Genomic DNA, 18,267 nt, shown 5'->3' with positions numbered 1-18,267 from the left:
CATCCTTGTGGAGAGAGAAAGTGACTGGCCATAGGTGAGCTTCATGGCATAGTAGGAATTTGAACTTGCATGTCTCTGGTCCTAGTCGAACACTCCAACCTCTACATCACACTAACCCTTTGATCACCTTGCCACTGAAATCCCCTTTGTACATGCAGATGACCTTTATTCTCTGCCTGGCTTCTCCCCTGCATCCTCATAAATCATGAAAATGGTAGATCTAGTAGCCGCTTAACATTTTTTTCAGTGATACTAAAACACAACACATGCAAAAGGAAGCACTTGTGACAAGCTTGTGCTACAGAATTGAACCCCACATGGGCAAATGGGGGATCCTGTAGAAATAGGTCACTGCAAGAGAGAAAGACTAACTGGCAGAAGCTTTGATGTTTGGGGGGTGAGAGCTGATCCCAGGGAATTACTCTAGCCATTATGAAGTTATTTGCCCATTCCTTGAATTAGGTGGACTGACGCTATTAATAATTATTTCTTCCTCTGCTTCTTAAAGGATCATGTATGGAAGAGGAAGCTTGTGTCATCAGAGTGCCTAGACGTGATGGCAGTTAAGGGGTTTGAGGGGCATATTTTTACATCATGGGCTAGTGATGGCTGACTTATGGGCAGTTCTTCTGGTATTTCCTTCACTTAAATAAATTCATTAGCCTGTGGAATAGCAAGCACTAAGATTTGAGGTTATAGTACTAATTGTGACAGTATAAACTAGTATGGCGGAGTAGCGATGACGGTCTTATGAAGCAGGTTTGTGGTTATTGTCCCTATGTTCCTTTTTGGTGATGGAATTTAATGTGTACATGTTGGATAATACCCATTGACTACTGTGGAATTACATAATGCTTAACATTAACTGCTGTTCAACCATCTTATGTTGTTGTTGGGTGATTTCTCCTTAGCCAAAGACTGACCTCCCTTGCTCAGAGTGATATGTCTAGTCCTCTGTCGTCTGAAAATGCTGAGTCTTATACTGGACCAAGAAACACACCTTAGTCTCTGTGGAGAACTGCACTAGTGGGTCTTTCATATATGGAAACTCTGCTTTGTTTTATGTAATTGTTGCAACTGTTGGTAGCCAAAGGCTGAAACAGCACAACTGTTCATTCCACTCTACATGAGCTATTGGCATTTATATTAGGAGTGAAAAGAATGGAAGAGGTGGGGTAGGGTGGGGGGGAATTTGCTTCAGTTGGGTAGCAAGCATTGCTCTCTAAAAATGAGAACTGTTCAAAAAAAGTTCAATTATTGTATACTTTTGTTTTTTTGCATCTGTATTGCTCATCTCATGCAATAAAAATGTTTAAATAATGTGACTTTTATAGCCCTTTTATTGTGATCTCATAGATCATAACATCAGTTCTATTATATGGAAATTGACAATATTGGAGACAACTCACATTTCTGTTAGTGAGGGCAGGACTACAGCTTAGCTGTGATTTCATTCAGACTCTGTATTTTGCAATTGTACTCAGGACCTACCTTACTTCCATTAATTGAAACTATGCTACTTTAGAGTTTCAAGGTATTTTTCAGCTCCTACTACTGTAAGTCTAGAATACACAATCCTACCCAAGCCCTGTGCTGTTTACTTCAGAGGGCTTCCATGGTCTTGCCCACTCATACCTCTCCTCTCATACATTCCTGCCAGAACTTTGCTCCTCCAGCTGTGCCATCCAAAGGTCTCTTCCCTCAAAAGACTTCCCTTTTGTCCCTTGCTGCCCTGCATGCTTGGTATTACCTCCCAGAATGCCTGCAGTTTCCTGCCCCCAAACCCCTCTTCAAAATCCACTTGCCCTATGAATCATTTGGCACAGCCCCTTAATTCCCATGCCTCTCTGTAACTCCGCCTGTAGCTAAAAGTGTTCATTGCTTCCCTAATTACCCTTCCTCCCCTCCCTGCCCCCACTCTGTTTCCTGAGTCAAATTTTAAAAGGTAGCCTCCTTTGGCAGGGAACTGACCTTTTGTAGTCCGTAAAGCATTATGGCACCCTATAGTACTACTAAAAAATTCCTTCCAACAGCACCTTAAAGATCAACTAAGTTTTTTATTTTGTTATGAGCTTTCGTGTTCATGCACACTTCTTCAGATACACTGAAGTCCCCAGACGCTTATATGTAGAGAAAGGGTGGGGAGGGGGTATCACTCAGAGGGGTGGTGGAAATGGGTGATTGATTAGTACTACTGTATAGATCAGGGGTCAGCAAACTTTTTCAGCAGGGGGCCGGTCCACTGTCCCTCAGACCTTGTGGGGGGCTGGACTATATGGGGGGGGGAGAATGAATTCCTATGCCCCACAAATAACCCAGAGATGCATTTTAAATAAAAGGACACATTCTACTCAGGTAAAAACACCAGGCAGGCCCCACAAATAATCCAGAGATGCATTTCAAATAAAAGGACACATTCTACTCATGTAAAAACATGGTGATTCCCGGACCGTCCGCGGGCCGGATTTAGAAGGCGATTGGGCCACATCCGGCCCCCGGGCCTTATTTTGGGGACCCCTGGTATAGATCAATTAACAGAAATTGCAAGGAGAACTAATTTTGTTCCATAAAATGGACCAACTTCTTAGAGAAAGTACAGTGGTACCTTGATTTACAACCATAATCCGTTCCGGAGTTCCGTTTGTAAACCAAAACAGGTTGTAACCCAAGGTGTGCTTTCACCAATGGGGCCTCCAATTTTTTTTGTCCATAATCCATAATCCAAAAAAAGGTTGCATACCAGAACACGCACTTCCAGGTTTGATGTGTTTGTAATCCAAAACGTATGCAAACCAAGGTACCACTGTAGTAATGCTACACTTGAAAAAAGTAGAGAGATGGCTTCTTTAAAGTACAGTGGCCCATTATTAGGATAGGCCATTGAAAAATACTGTATTTTCATCTCCATAAACTTTACTTAAAACTTGAGAGAGAGAGTGTATGGAATAAAATAAAATATCAAGTGGGCGGGCACTTCAGTGTTGGGAAATGCATTGTGGGCTTAGAGGGCTAGAGATTATTGGCATCTTTTGTCTGGGCTGGATTAACCACCATGCTGCATAGCCTACAGTAGGGTCTCTGCCAAATTGTCTTTCTTGCTATAAGTAGTTACCTCAGTGGCCAGGTGAGGAGAGCTCCTGCCTAGAAATTTCATGCAACTCCAAGGCATAGCAGCCATTCCATCGTCACAGGAAAAGGAGAGCAGAGTCTATCCTGGTCCCAGCTGGAAAAACACCTCAGAATACTTAGGAGACTTGCCTGGTATGAAGATCCAAGAAACAGTTCTATCACAGAGGATACCAAAAGAAGTTGGGAAATATGGCAGGGCAGGGATGGGAAAGGCTGGCTACACTTTTAGTATCCTTTTTAGAAATGCATTTGTTGATTGCATGCCAAGCATTTAAATCATGATTTGTCATGTTTTATGAAAAAAACCAACCTCGTATCCAACCTCGGCTTTAAATTATGCGTACAAATATAACTGCTGACTTCCTAGCCTTTGCTAAACATTTACATCTCGGCAAAGTTGGTTAGAAACGGTTAGATTCTAGAATCGTACTTCTTTTTTGCTTCCTGCATAGTATAATTTGCTAACTTTTTTAGTTAAGAGGAAGTGTCTGTCATATCTTCTGAACTACCGGCACTTAGCCATTTCATTTTGCCCTCACTGGAGTTAGGTGTGTGTGTGTGTGTGTGTGTGTGTGTCCCCACCACCACTATTCCAGTTGGAGTTTTATTATTTTTTACCATACAACCATACATAATTGTTTCCCAAAGCAAATGTAAACTGTTGTTGAGACTCTGAAGGATGAATATTTCTCAGTGATAGTTCTCAGTGTTCATCAAATTATGAGTTGTTTCAGTTATAAAAATAAGATACTGAGTTATGTATTAAGAAATCATCACTTCATTAGCTCTCCCCATTCCTTTATATACAGATTATTGGGGTGCATGACAAATATTGCAGGCAAAATACGGGGCAATTCTTATCACCCATTCTTTGTGCAATCAAGGTATTGCAGGGGTTTGGGTCATCATTCTTCTGCCCATTATGTTGCTAGCTAGAAACCAGTGAATTTTGGTCAGTTTTAACTTAACATTTCACTTGTCACCAACGCATGCATGTTTGCGTTTTATAAATTATTGTGTTTTGTGTTGCTAAACATTTAAAGTTCTCCTAAAGCAAGATAACATATTGTAGCAAGGACCATCTTTGTGGTTTTCACAGCTCATCAGTGTAACCTTATATCTGTAACCTTTGAAGGACATGTTTTTCACATACATGAATTCTCTTCAGAAAGGAAAAAATATGGATGATTATGCTGGAAATACCAGGAACACGTGTAAAACACTCTGTATAGCACCTTTGTGCATTCATGTGGGTGCCCTGAGCTACACTGGGCTTTATGTGCATGGTGTTGCTCACAGCACGCAAGTACATCAACAACAAAGCATTAATTTCCAGTAGTACACTTAAATTGAGTGCTATTGTGAACATTACCAGAAAATAGAAAAGAAAAACAAGTCACTATCTTTTCCTGCTTCTATCTCCTCCTGCTTCTGCCATCCTGTAGGAAATAAGAATTGTGAGTGTATGTGAGCCCAGGTAATGTATGGAATACACGAGTCTTGCTAGTGAATTCCCCATAGGTGTTCTAGGGGTATCGCCATGAGAAATAAACCAGAAAGTCATTATGATTCAAATAATTGAATGTTGTTACCCACCATTATGTATACAGTACGACCACAGCACACATGCATTTTACTTGTGCGAGTTCAATCATATGTGCTTGGCTCTGGTGGTGGTGGTGGTGGCCTTCCCGGCGATGGTTGCAGCAGAGGAGATGGCTCCAAAACAGGCAGGGAAGCAACATAGGCAAGTGGACAGAGGAAGAAGAAAGCTGCAGGAGAGAGGAGAGAGGCACAGAGAGCTGCAGGCAGAAGAAAAAAGCTGGAATTGAGCCACAGCTGCTGTCTCCCTCTGCATTTAGACCTCTTAGGAATTGGATATCATGACCATGTCCCCATATAAACTTGCTTTGCTTATTATTTATTTCATAAAATTCATACACTGATTGCAACCTCACCCTCTCAAAGTGGTTTACAAAAAGGTTGCAATCCCTCCCCCTGCCCCGGCAGTAAAAGTAGTATGTGTTGTCTGTTTCTAAGACTTCGGTCTCTCTAAACTTTTTAATTCTTTGTGAAGGGAGATTATACTTGCTGATGCCCCCCCCCAAACAATCTGCTCAAGAGACTTTTGTGGGGTATGGGGGAGCTTTGAAACAGCATGCACACAGTGGCATGGGAGAGGGGGAATAAAAGGAAATGGTTTACCTCTCTGTTCCTCTGATGGAAACCTTCACTGGACAAAAGCACTTCCTGTCAGTGGAAGGACACAATTGGAAACAATCCCTAGTGTTTCACTCACTGTATGATTAGTTCCTTTTGCAAATTAAGCAGTCAAACAGGAGACCAAAATTCAGTGCTATATGCAAAGTTATTGAGGGCGGACGTACAACTTCACTTCTACCCAGAACTTCCGTTCGGTTTTAAATTCCATCTTCCGTACCCCATTTAACTGAATGTCTAAACAAGACAAATCCACTTGAGCATACTGCCCCATCTCATGCCAGTGTTGCCATTGATTATAGAGCTGCCAATTGGTAAATATAGTTGCTAATGAACTTGCTCAACAAGTTGGTTTTAGAGTATTTTACCCCTCGGTAAAAAGAGAGAGAGAGAGAGAGAGTGCAAAGGCTGAAAAACGGACGTTTTTAAATGTTTCTAAACAGGCTCTTGTTGAAAAAGGACTTTTTCTCTCAACGCAGGCATTTGAGGGTCCTGTGGTGTGAGGTTTCCTGTTTCACTCATCTTCACAAAATACGTCTGCAGAGCAGTTTTTTGCTGCCTGTGTCCCTACAATGTGACACTTCACAAATCGACCCAAGTTTATTTCCTTTAAATGCTTTATCCGGCGCAAACATCCCCCTCGCTGTTGGGTGATTTTTGAATTAGCTTTAGAAAAGATTACATGGATAAACACAGCATTGTCGTCGTTAATAGAAACCTGTGCAGTGAGGTCTATGGGCTGCAAGATCGGTAACAGTGCCAATGACAGTGAAGTATGGCCTTATCGAAAGGAGAATTCATAAGAGGCTGCCCTGGGACACTCCACTACTGTCCTTCTGTGTATCCTTACAATGTTATCTGTCCTCTCAGTACGGAGTATCAAATGTCTGTCATGAGTATAGAAATTAATTTAATGTCACCTGAAGACATGCAATTAATCTTTTGGAGGTTTTCATAATACCTTTACAGAAAGAGTTGCCAGTTTGGCGGATTTGGATTTTGGGTTTTAGTCAAAGATAAGGAAAATTAATTTTTCATCAGGGTTAATACAAGCTAGAAGGGCCACAAAGGCTGAGAGAGATGGTTGGGGAATTTGTCAAGTGTTGTCACTCTGGAATAATGCTGCTTAACGCCTGATAGGTGTAATCAAGAGTTGAGATTTCTATAGAAGGGGATTAATCAATTTGCTCACTACAGAATGCTTGCTGGTGATATCACTCATTCGTGGGGTTTTAAGAATTAAAATAAGATTTGATCTGTCAAATTGCAAGAAGCTCTGACAGTATCAATGGGGCAGTTTTTTATCAGGACATCCTCGAAGCATTTGTTATAAATAAATTTGTCTGGGTAATATTGGTGGCAAACAAACCTCATCTTCATTGTGAAACTGTCAGGGTATCCGTGATAGAGTGCACAGCATACAAAATTCTGGCACTCCTTCATAGGTCTTACTTATTAAAGAATGCATGGTATTTACAATAATGCATGGTCTCTTAAGTTTCTGGAGGTAATTAGTTTAGATTTCTGCAAATAAACCATTGATCTAGAGGTGGTTGGACCTCATTCTTTTATATTCTTTCTTGTACAATCCAGCTGGACTTTCAAGGTGACTTCCAAGTCGCAAATGACAATAGAAAGTTAATGCAGTGGTACCTTGGTTTGCACACGTTTTGAATTACAAACATGTCAAACCCGGAAGTGCGTGTCCCAGTTTGCAACCTTTTTTGGGGATTACAAATAAAAAGATTTTGGAGGCCCCATTGGCGAAAGTGTGCCTTGGGTTACAACCTGTTTTGGTTTACAAATGGACCTATGGTTGTAAACCAAGGTACCACTGTATCACATAAGTGCAATATTAAGCAAGTGTAACAGTTTTAGTTTAGGAATGTCATATACCCGTCACTGAAAATTGGCAAGGATTGTGTGTATGTTCTTTTTGTAACAAATTACTTGTGATACAATACTGTTTGATATAATAATGGGATGAAAATATGTTTCTTGACTTCCCATTGTTCACATTTTAAATCTGTAGGATCTGGTACAGTGGTACTTCGACTTACAAAGACGATCCGTTCCGCGGCCATCTTCGTAAGTCGAAGTCTTCGGCTGTTGAAGTGCCGCTTGTGTGCATGCGCGGCAAAAAGACTTCCGGGGTTGTCGACTTCGGAAGTCAAACCTTCAGAAGTCGAAGTGTTCGGTTGTCGAGGTACCACTGTATTTTGCAGATCAACCATTTAAGAATTGACTGTGACTAGAGCGCTTGTCCTTTTAGCTGTACCTAATCCTGTGGCGCTGTGGGACGCAGGTGGCGCTGTGAGTTAAACCACAGAGCCTAGGGCTTGCTGATCAGAAGGTCGGTGGTTCAAATCCCCGCGATGGGGTGAGCTCCCGTTGCTCGGTCCCAGTTCCTGCCAACCTAGCAGTTCAAAAGCACGTCAAAGTGCATGTAGATAAATAGGTAACGCTCCAAGCTGGAAGGTAAATGGCGTTTCCATGGCCACATGACCTGGAAGCTGTACGCCGGCTCCCTTGGCCAATAACACGAGATGAGCGCCGCACCCCCAGAGTGGGTCACGACTGGACATAATGGTCAGGGGTCCCTTTGCCTTTACCTTTAATCCTGTTCTTGGTTTATCACTTTGCATATGAAGAATAAGAATATATTAAAGGTCATCTGAAAGTACTGGTCTTGATTCAAAATGAAAGTTGGCTTTGAAGGTTTGAAGATCAGCAAATCTACCAAAATAGTGCTAATGTATTACTTGGTTATTGGCTCAGTTCTGAGGCTTGCTCTGTTAGCAGATAATTGTTGAGGATGAGAACTATCTGGTTCTGTGCAAATGCAGCCTTGGCACTGTCGTTGCCAGAGGTTACACAAAACATGTTAATATACTGGCAAAGGCTCAAGTAAGTGAAAGGCTAAGCAAAAGTTTCAAGTCTACTTGGCAGAGTTAAATTTCAAGTCTACTTGGCAGCAAATTTTTTTACTAAATTTCCCAAGTGAATTATATGAACCATAAATACATGCCAACATGATTTCTTTCCTCAGCATTGCACCTTTAATCATAACTACCTTTTAAATTTTAAATGTCCCTTTCTGCATTTGGGAACCTAAAATTGTTGAGTGTTACCCAGAGAAAGCAACTATAAGCCTAGATAGAGGATATAGCCTAAGGAGCATGCAGTAGACAGCCCCCACTGTCATCAAACTAATCTGGCATATGGATGTGATTCTGTTTTACCCATGCAAGCCACAGCTTAGATGTTCTCATATATTAGGAACAAAATAAAAAAATTCTTTCCAGTAGGGTATCTGAAGAAGTGTCCATGCACATGAAAGCTCATACCAATGACAAACTTAGTTGGTCTCTAAGGTGCTACTGGAAAGAATTTCTTTATTTTGTTTTGACTATGGCAGACCAACATGGCTACTACCTACCTGCAACTACTCATATATTAGGCTTTGATTCATTTAAACACATAGAAGAACATTTGCATAGACTCTCTCCATTGTAGCTAGCAACCTGTCGTCATGCGGGGGCGGGCGGGGTGGTGGCGGCGGCGGCGGCTTTTTGCCTACTCCCCATTTCATAATTCTGTTTCCACTCAGCATAACCCAAAATTTTGAGCCAGTTTCTGTTTTTAGCAGAATATGGTGCCTGTGCAGACTAATCACACTCAACGCTGTAGTAGCTTTGCAGAAAATGTGTGCTGCATTTTGTGGATCCTGAACCAGTGTGGTGTTGTTTCCCACAGGGTGGTGAGAACGTTGGCTTTTCTCACTCAGAAGTGCCACATCACCGGCTCCAGCCGCCCCTGGATCAAAGACATCAGCCTGTGCGGAAGGTCACGTTGTCAAAAGGAGCAATACAGCAACCGCATCAGCACCAGCTGGCACAGATCCACTCACTTCCCCAGGGGCTGAAAAACATCCCGGGGATACATCAGGCAAAGAAGGTATGGATTCACAATTTGTATTAAAATCACCTTTGCAATTTATTTGAAAGAATAGCCAGGAATGAATTCCCACGGTTATTCAGATGCTGAACCAGTTAAAACATGCCAGCTGCTAGAGAAGTAGTGAAGAGAGAGTTGGCGTGTCAAGTATTTGCAACTTTTTGTATTGTCATTTTAGTGTTAAAGACTCTTATCACCTGAAACTGTCTTCATCTGTATGGTGGTTCTAAGGTGAACTTAACATGATCTTTGCCACAATGAGCATCCATCATGTTAATAGAGAGCTCAGCTCCTCCGCTATGCAAACCTATAGAACTTTGTTGCCATTTTGTGCATCAGGGTGTTACTCTCTTAGCATTGGACTTGTCTTGCAGACTAGCTAAGCTTTGCAAGCTCTGAATTTAGAGGGCTGACGGCACCCCTGAAAATCAGAAAGCCAGGGAGGTGAATGAAAACTGCAATGGCAAACCCCAGTTTCCAGGATGGTTTGGCAGTTATGAAAGCTCTTAAGGGAAAAAGTGGCATAACCTTTCTGGTGCTGTTGCTTCCCCCCAAGAGAGGAAATCCTTGTTACATTGACATGTCTCCATATTTGCACATTTATAGCACGCAGGGAGTCTGAACCGTTTGGCTGTCAGTCCAGTGAACAAGCTTGTGTGTGTAAAATTTGCCAACAGCAACATGACACCTTTTAATCGGTCTCCGCTTTCATCATCTCCTTCTAAGTGAATTACTAACTTGCGCGTTACCTGTCAGATTCAGTTAGGCGAAAGCAAGTAAATCAAAAAATGCAGCTTACTTTTGTTCTTGGCAGGTCATTACGCACGGGAGAGGCAGAGGCATTGCGGGCCAGATGGGCCGAGGACGCTTGATGCCAAATAAACAGAATCTGCGAGTGGTAGAGTGCAAACCACAGCCCTGCATTGTGTCAGTTGAAGGGCTTTCTTCATCAACCACGGATGTCCAACTGAAAAACCTGCTGATGTCGGTAGGACCTATTCAGGTAAATCACCCTGGGCTTGTGTTACTTGTGCCAGAAATCTTTCATCTTACAAAGCTCAATGTCTTTGATAGGAGGAGGGAGGAGGAGGAGGCTTTTAGCAGTCGATTACATATATTTAAAGATGCCTTTCCCCCCACACACACCCCACACCCAGTGTGTCTGAAAGGAAAAGGCTTCTAGATAAAAGAATGATCTCAACTGTGATGCAGCAAGCACAGAGTGCCGTTCATCTCAATGCAGTGTCACACAAATGCCTTTCATGGTTTTTCCAGAGGTGCTCTTGCTAAGGGTCCAGTGTGCTAGCAGGAAAATGCTGTGTCCTCAAAAAGTACAGAGAGAATAGTCTTTTAAGAGAGAAAAGAGGGTGTTGAGTTACATAACACATCTTTGGGCTGATGGTGGGCTCTGCTGCTTTACTAACTCCAGTACAGTGGTGCCTTGGTTTAAGTATACAGTTGGTTCCGGAAGCCTGTACTTAACCTGAAGCGAACTTCAGGGCCGTCTTAAGGGTATCCAGTGCCCTGGCGCAAAAAAAACAAACGCTGCCCCCCCCTTCCCTCCGGCCTGCACAGCTCTCAGGGACGGGAACTTACCTCCGGAAGGGAAAAGGTGCCAGTGAGGTAGATGTTGATCTGGTGGCTCCGGATGCTCTCCTCCTGGTGCCGCTGCTTGGCGGCATTCAGCTCTAGGCGCGTGGGCCGGCCCAGCTCTGCTTCCCTACCCAGTGGAGGCTTGTCGCCTGCGGAGGAGCCGCCGGGCGAGCTCAGGAGGCTGCTGCGAGGGGAGCGCGACTCTGCCGGCCTTGTCGAGCTCCGAGGCCGGCAGACCCCGTTGCCCGAGGAACAGCCAGCCCAGTGCCCCCAGCGCTGCTACCAGCAGGGCCGCCGCTGCCAAAGCCAGAGGCCCTCCCGCTCAGGACACCCGCGACAACTGGCCCTGCTGCATCTCTGCTGCGCCGCATCCCGAAGCCGACAGGGGCCTCGCTTGAGGAGCGCGGGGTAGGACCCAAGGAGGAAGGGTTGCCCCGCCGCCGTCAGGCCCGGAGCGAGGGAGTGGCCTTCTTTGCAGGATGAGGCGGCGCTGAGGGAAGGAGCAGCCAAGGTGCCTCAGTGGCCACGCGGCTCCTGGCCTCGGAAGTTTGACTGCCTTCCCGCCAACAGGGATGATCCTGGTGCTGCATTTCATTGGTAGAGCTGCTGCCATGTGGCGTCACCTCTACCAATGAAACGCAGCGCCGGGGTGAGGGATTACCTTGGCGCTGCAGAGCGGAACAGGGTCCTAGAGCCCCTGCGCCGCTTGCTTACCTCCCTGCTCTCCCCGAGCTCCCCCACTTGCTGGGGCGCCCCTCAGTGCCCCCTTAGCGCCCAGGCGCCGTGGTACCCCACACCACTAGAGCCAATGGGTAAGCCGGCCCTGGCGAACTTAACCTGAAGCGAACTTTCCCATTGAAAGTAATGGGAAGTGGATTAATCCATTCCAGACGGGTCCGCGGAGTACTTAAACTGAAAGTACTCAAACCGAAGCGTACTTAAACCGAGGTATGACTGTATTTATCATGAGCAAGATTTACCATTAACAAGAAAGTTTTTGGATATGACTTCTTCCCTCACTCCCACATGTGGCATTATCATAAGTGGTACCTAGGTTTTACCACTTCCCCACCACTTGAAGTAGACACCGAAACCAGGCAAATCCTGTTGTTTGATTTGCAGTATATCCTCTAAGCAGTGAAATTGCTAAAGAAAGTAGTTTTATCAGGCAGGGCTGAAGATGATCCTGCAAGGGATCTTCAAGATCAGATGTTCACCTACATGCCATGAGGGGAGCAGGAAAGTTGGGTCCTGCTTTCAGTAAAGTCAGAATTCACTTTACTGAAAAAAATGTCCCCCCTCCCCCTCCATCCCCCCCCACTCTCTACCTGGAAAGGAATTCTTCCCCCGGTCAGATTGGGGAATGGAGAATTTGGTTGTGCCTTCCACAATTGCAAGTGGAATTGGGAGCAGAGCATTTGGCCAGTATTTGGTGGTGGTGGTGGTGGTGGTGGTGGTGGTGTGTATGTTCAGAACTGTTTCATAGAGGAGGAGGGTTTTTCCAACCTTATGGTATAGTGTAGGAGAGCAGCAATTTCTTATTCTCCTCTTCCTTGTCTTTGTGTGTGGACTGAGCAAGATGTGCTAGCTAGCTACCCACTTGGCCATCCAAGGAAGCAAGGGATTTAAGGAGGAGCTGCTTTGTTGCACTACCGTATTTTTCGCTCCATAGGACACACCTGACCATAGGACACACCTAGTTTTTAGAGGAGAAAAACAAAAACAAAAAAAAATATTTTGCTTTCTTGAATTGTCCTAGGCATAGCAGCCAACTCCTAGAGGCCTAGGTGCCTTTGCCCCCCATTAAATATTTGCGGAAGCTTCTTTTGCAAAGGGGGAAAGCTCCATTTTTTTGAGGATCAGCTCAAAGTTGTGCAGCTTTTTTTGCAAATGGAAAAAGGCCCGTTTTGGGGGGTGGGGCAGCTCACAGTTGTGCAGCTTTTTTGCAAAGGGGGAAATCTCCATTTTTGAGGATCAGCTCAAAGGTGCTGAGCTTACCTTCCAAAGGGGGAAAATCCTGTTTTTATGGGGTTCAACTCACAGTTCTGCAGCTTCTCAAGGAAAGGAAAGGGACCCATTTCTACAGTTTCCAGACAGATAATCTAATCAGCCAGTCACATGTCGCTGGGGAAACAAGCAGCCTCCCTCTGCAGACAACAATTGAGGCCTGGGCAAGGGGCCTGGGCGGGGCGGGAAGGGAGCTATCTTCCTTATCTTCCTCCCCGATCTCTTGCAATCAGCTGCTGAGTGGGTCCTTTCAACACTCTCTTTCCCTCTTGTTAGCCTTTAGCTCATTCTAAACAAAAATGCACAGAGATTTCCTCTTACTTTTTAGGAGGAAAAAAAGTGCATCTTGTGGAGCAAAAAATACGGTATATCATCAGATTTTTGGGGGGAGGGAAGAAAAGCAGCACAGTTTTTGTTTTGTTTTTTGCTTTCACCCCTCCAAAATCAGGAGGGGTGGGGAGAAATTCTCTTCATCTTCCTCAATCGCCAAACCCAGGTAACAGCCCTAGTTGATACCAGGAGATTAGGAGTGTTCCTTACAGAAGATAGTTGCATAGAAAGGACCGGCTCTGTAGTTCTGAGGCGTTACACTTCACATTTTGTTGCAATGGAAAATGCTTCAATTTGCAGTTGTGATCACCCACTCCCGATACCTTGTTAATGGCATTCTGCCTCAGGATTGTGAAAGCATCACCCAAATAATCTTTGTTCACCTTGTACACACCTCAGGAAGTACATAGGGCAGATTCACACCCCTAATAGTTGCTATGGTTTGTACTTTCTGCCTCAACCCTATAGAGGTTCCTTTGCTGCCAGATGAAAAATTCTCCCAAACCTCATCAAGGTTGTTGGTGGAGGGATAATAAAATAACTTTTACTCCAGCACAGTTACAGATTCCAACAATGCATTTCAAAATACAAACAGCTTCCCCTTTAAAAATATTTTTGAAACCCATTGGGAGCACGATCAATCCATAGAGCTATTTCTTTTTGTGATAAGCTTTGTTATGGCCCTTTGCACAACTTTGCACAATTTACAGTGTGATCCTATGCATGTCTACTCAGAAACACTTTTCAGTGAATTAAATGGTTCTATTCCCAGGTAAGTGTATTTAGGAGAGTAGACTTTCACGTTTGCATTGTGATGGAGGAAAGTATGGACAAAAAAACCAGAATGGGGGAGCTCTGGCCCTCCAGGTATTGTTTGGACTCCACTCCCATCAGGCACAGCAAACATGACCAGCTGTCTTGCCAAATGCAATGTGGTTCTTTTAAAAGAGATTCGGAAGCAATACAAAACACAAGTGAGTGAGAAGATGATATTATTCCCAAACAGCAAGCAATATATACATACCAGGCATGCACTTCTATCTGGAAGTCCTCAAGAAGTAGTGAAGTGACTCCGCCAGGTAGCCTCAGTTTGCACAGCCCTGCAGCCGATAAGTCCTTCACAAGGTTCCCCCCCCCAAAAAAAAACTCTGCCCAAACAATGCCTCACTTTCCAATAATAATTTCCAACATCAAAGAAGGTTCCCAGTACTATCCTCCCAGACTGATTAAGGCAGCTGTGAGGGGGGCTTCACTTCCTCCCAACTTAATAGGACCTCAGAGAAGGTTCTCACACCTTCAAAAACTTAACAGCTGTAAGGGAGGGGGAAGGAATAGAGGCAGGAAGGGTAACCATGTTAGAATCACTAACTCCTCGATATACATTTTTGTCTTCCGGATGGATTTCCCATACACCAGCGGTCAGTAATGATGGAAGTTATAGTCCAGAAACACCTAGGGGGCCACATGTTCCCCACACCAATGAATGCGTTCACCGGTTCATAGTGTCTGCTCGTTTAGCACTGTATCAATGCAGTGCAATGCAGTTTATAATGCAAAGTGTCTGGATAGATTTTTTTCAAATCACATGGTTTTGCCCTAGGGGAAATAATCTGCTACTACTCTCAGAATCCTCTGCTGTGTACTAAACTCCTTATAATGTTGAGGTAATATGACTGTTCCCCTTCTACTAGTGTGAATTGGTAGGTTCTCATGGACCATCCATTTAAAGATTTCTTGAGCCTCTCCACCTTAATCTGAAAGATGAGTACTGACATAGCAGCCTGTTGTTGCAGTGTTGGGCTTACTCAGTAAACTCCACCCCAGTCTTCCCCAACTGGTTACTTTCAAGCCTTTTGAACTGCAACTCCCTCCCACCAGCCCAACTAGCATCAGCTGAGTCTGATGGTAATTGGAGCCCAAATACCCGGGAGTGACCAGGCTGGGGAAGGTTCCTCTGACCTGAAACATTAGTTACCTGTTGGCCATTTATACGTTCAAATGAATCTCTGGAATTCAAGACCGACAGCTCTTTACAGCCGCACTGCCAGGGAATATTATCAGATTATTATCGCAGTGTCATGCTTGTGAAAACCACTCCTCCATTATTTGGAAACAATATCTCTCCCCCCCCCCCGAATAATAATAATACAGTTATAAAACTAGCTTTGTAAAGGTGGAGATCCAGTTTCATGTTAAATATTCCACCTTTCACTCCCTAAAAATAATAATGTACTGCTTAATATGACATGCTAGAGTAGAGAATACACGGCACCATCATAGATTGATGTGTTAATCATTGATTCTTTGTAAGTGGCTTAGTTATTTTTGCAAACTTTGTGTTGAAGTGTGTTTAAAGAGAAAGATGTTTTTAACATGACAGGTATGCTTTAAGAATGTAATTAAAGGTGACTCCTTGTGGCTTGAGAAAGGGGAGAAAAAGTGACTGTGCCTTTCTCAGTGTGTCCCACTTGGCATTCTTAGAGTGATGGCACAACCTAGTGCTCACATAGGGTAATGTGAGGATTGTTTGTTTTATAGTGAGCAGCTTGTAAATTAAAAATGGTTTTGAATCAAAATTGATGTATCATCACATGTTGTAGGGAACCTTAGGTTGGCATGAGAGTAAGATTGCATATGAACTGATGAATAACCTTACTTTGGAGACGTCTCCATTTCTTTGTATTCTGTGCAACAGTGAAGAGTCCCTGCATGTTTTACTTGCACACACACACACACACACACAAAATTCTTGTGTGTTTCTGCCTTTCCTATTTTGCCAAAGAGACAGATTTTCATCCTGAGTTGGTGTAGCCATGTTTTTATAGCTGCTTTCCACATCAGCTTTATGTTAGCCCAGGCATCCCCAAACTGCGGCCCTCCAGATGTTTTGGCCTACAACTCCCATGATCCCTAGCTAACAGGACCAGTGGTCAGGGATGATGGGAATTGTAGTCCAAAACATCTGAAGGGCCGAAGTTTGGGGATGCCTGTGTTAGCCTCTCAACCTCTGTTCCTAACTGTTCCCATTCCAGTTGGTCGTTAACGAACTTTGTAACTAAAAACTAGTACTTGACTTTTTTACCCTACTCCCTCCAAATCCTTTTTCCTTTTGGGTAGTGGCTTCTAGATTCTAAACTCAACGGTGGGGAGTATCATATCCGCCCTGAAAGCCTTTTCTTGGTGCAAGTGCTTAGTAAAAATGCTTCAGATAAATAAGTCTATTGCAGGAATTAAGATGGGCCAGAAGTTTGGGGTGGTGAATTCTGATGATGCCGAGTGCCTTGGCATGCCCTGCATTTTATCATTTGGTTTCCAGAATGCATTGAGCTAGGAGTAAACTGGTTGCAGTTGAGAGTGCAATCCACAAATGACCCAGCTGGTCCTGTCCAAGTGGAATATACAAAAAGTGCTTCTGACTACATGCAGAGTGCTTTTGTCCTCCATTGAGGAAGTGTAGCCTGACACCTCCTACCCAAGTGAAAAAGGGGCTACACAACAAGTGGCCTGGCATCCCTACAAACCTGATTCTTTACACCTTACTTTTTAGAAATGGGAAAACTGTTCCCAGCTCCCTTGTAGGTTGCCTGGAACCAACTTAAAACACAGATTGCCTCATCTCCCCCCCCCCCAAAAAAGCATTGTTAGTTAGTTAATTAATTAATTAATTAATTAATTAAATTTGTATACCACCCTTCATCTGCAGATCTCTGGGTGGTTCATGGTATGAAAATACAAGATAAAAACACAATTCCCATGTGTTGGTGGACTCTGTATTTTTGCCCCACTCCTACACAAGGTTTGTGCTCAGCCCAGCAGAAATATTCAGTACCTGAACAAAAGACCAGTAAGCAAAATCCAACCTTCCACAGAAGTCCATTCCAGTCCTTACAAGAACTCTCCCTCTGCCTTTCTTTGAAATCAGCTCCTGAATATGATAGAATGACAGGGGATAATTTGGTGTGTGGAACTTTTGTTTTGTATTCTTGTACAGAAGCTTTTTTGGGGGTGAGGAGAAGCGATAGCTTGTTCTTGGTCTTCAGCAGAAGAGCAGGACAGAGTGGGGCTTTTAAGGTTTCAAGATTGGATTATTAAGAATATAAGGCTCCAGGAACGTGCATGAATAAGCTAATACAATGGAACTAAGAGGAGGAGTGGAGGGTAGTCAACTGAGTTAAGATTTATGATCTGGATTGCTATAATTGATTTGTTTTATACTGTTTTTATATTGTGGTTTTTTAAAATTTTGCTTTTTGAAAATTAATAAATTGTTATTATTATTATCATTATTTAAAAAAAAGGACAGAGTGGGGCTTTGGAAGAATGGTAGATCTACCAAGGTGGAAAGCGACAGCAGGTGTGGGCAGGACTAACAGTCAGAGGACTGGGGAGAGAATATGGCCACCAATTTTCTTGGCTTAACAGGGGGCATCTTTCCCCAGATATCCACTCCAGCCTTTTCTGGATGCCTACTATAGTTTCTGGAGTGCAGCCCCCCACTAGACATGCTGCCAACAACCAACCTTCTTCAAGTGTGGCTGGTGTAGGGGAAACCATAGAAACCATGGGTGTTGCCTGCTTTGAGACTCAAGCCAGCTCCTATCTGCATTGCTCTGCCCTTCCATTCTGTCACACTGCAGTAGGATATTCTTCATTATTCTGTGGATATAAGACTTTACAATGCAGAAATTTCTGGGTCTGCTCACAGGCCCATTGCAGGATCCTTCTCAGTCAGGGTCAGGCAATCCTATATCATTTGTGCCACCTGCAATAAAACATGTCTCTCCTGCATTGGTCTCTATAGCCACAGCAGGCACTGCAACTCTCCAGCTAGTTGACTTTATGCCTAAAGTCTCCTGAGGCAGACGGTTGCCAACAGAATAGGGCTGACCAGCTCCATGCCCGTGATGACCCCAAGCAGCTGATAGCCAAAGTTGGTTGGCCGTGCTAGTTTGTGAATGAATGTTTGAAACTGGCTTTATAGATTGAGGTTTCTGCTAAAAAGGTGCACACAAATACTTAAAGCTGAAAAGA

The 18,267-nt window shown here is 43.8% G+C and overlaps 1 protein-coding gene across 3 annotated transcripts in view; it reads left to right on the top strand.

Annotated features, from left to right (window-relative positions):
• Positions 1 to 18,267, top strand: part of RBM33 (RNA binding motif protein 33) — an 88,924-nt gene that overhangs the window by 59,693 nt on the left and 10,964 nt on the right. For 2 of the 3 annotated variants that reach the window (XM_035130072.3, XM_088654276.1), the window contains 2 exons: positions 9,106 to 9,306; positions 10,121 to 10,309. In XM_035130072.3, coding sequence (XP_034985963.1) covers positions 9,106 to 9,306; positions 10,121 to 10,309 — 390 coding nt within the window. Of the gene's footprint in view, positions 1 to 911; positions 1,315 to 9,105; positions 9,307 to 10,120; positions 10,310 to 18,267 lie in introns of those variants that run through there. The other variant, XM_035130073.3, reaches the window with a different exon arrangement.

The sequence above is a fragment of the Zootoca vivipara genome, chromosome 11, assembly GCF_965207765.1.
Source record: "Zootoca vivipara chromosome 11, rZooViv2.hap1.1, whole genome shotgun sequence".
Taxonomy (NCBI): Eukaryota; Metazoa; Chordata; class Lepidosauria; order Squamata; family Lacertidae; genus Zootoca; species Zootoca vivipara.
The sequence above is the reverse complement of the archived record's forward strand: the minus strand, read 5'-3'. Positions and strand labels throughout refer to the sequence as shown.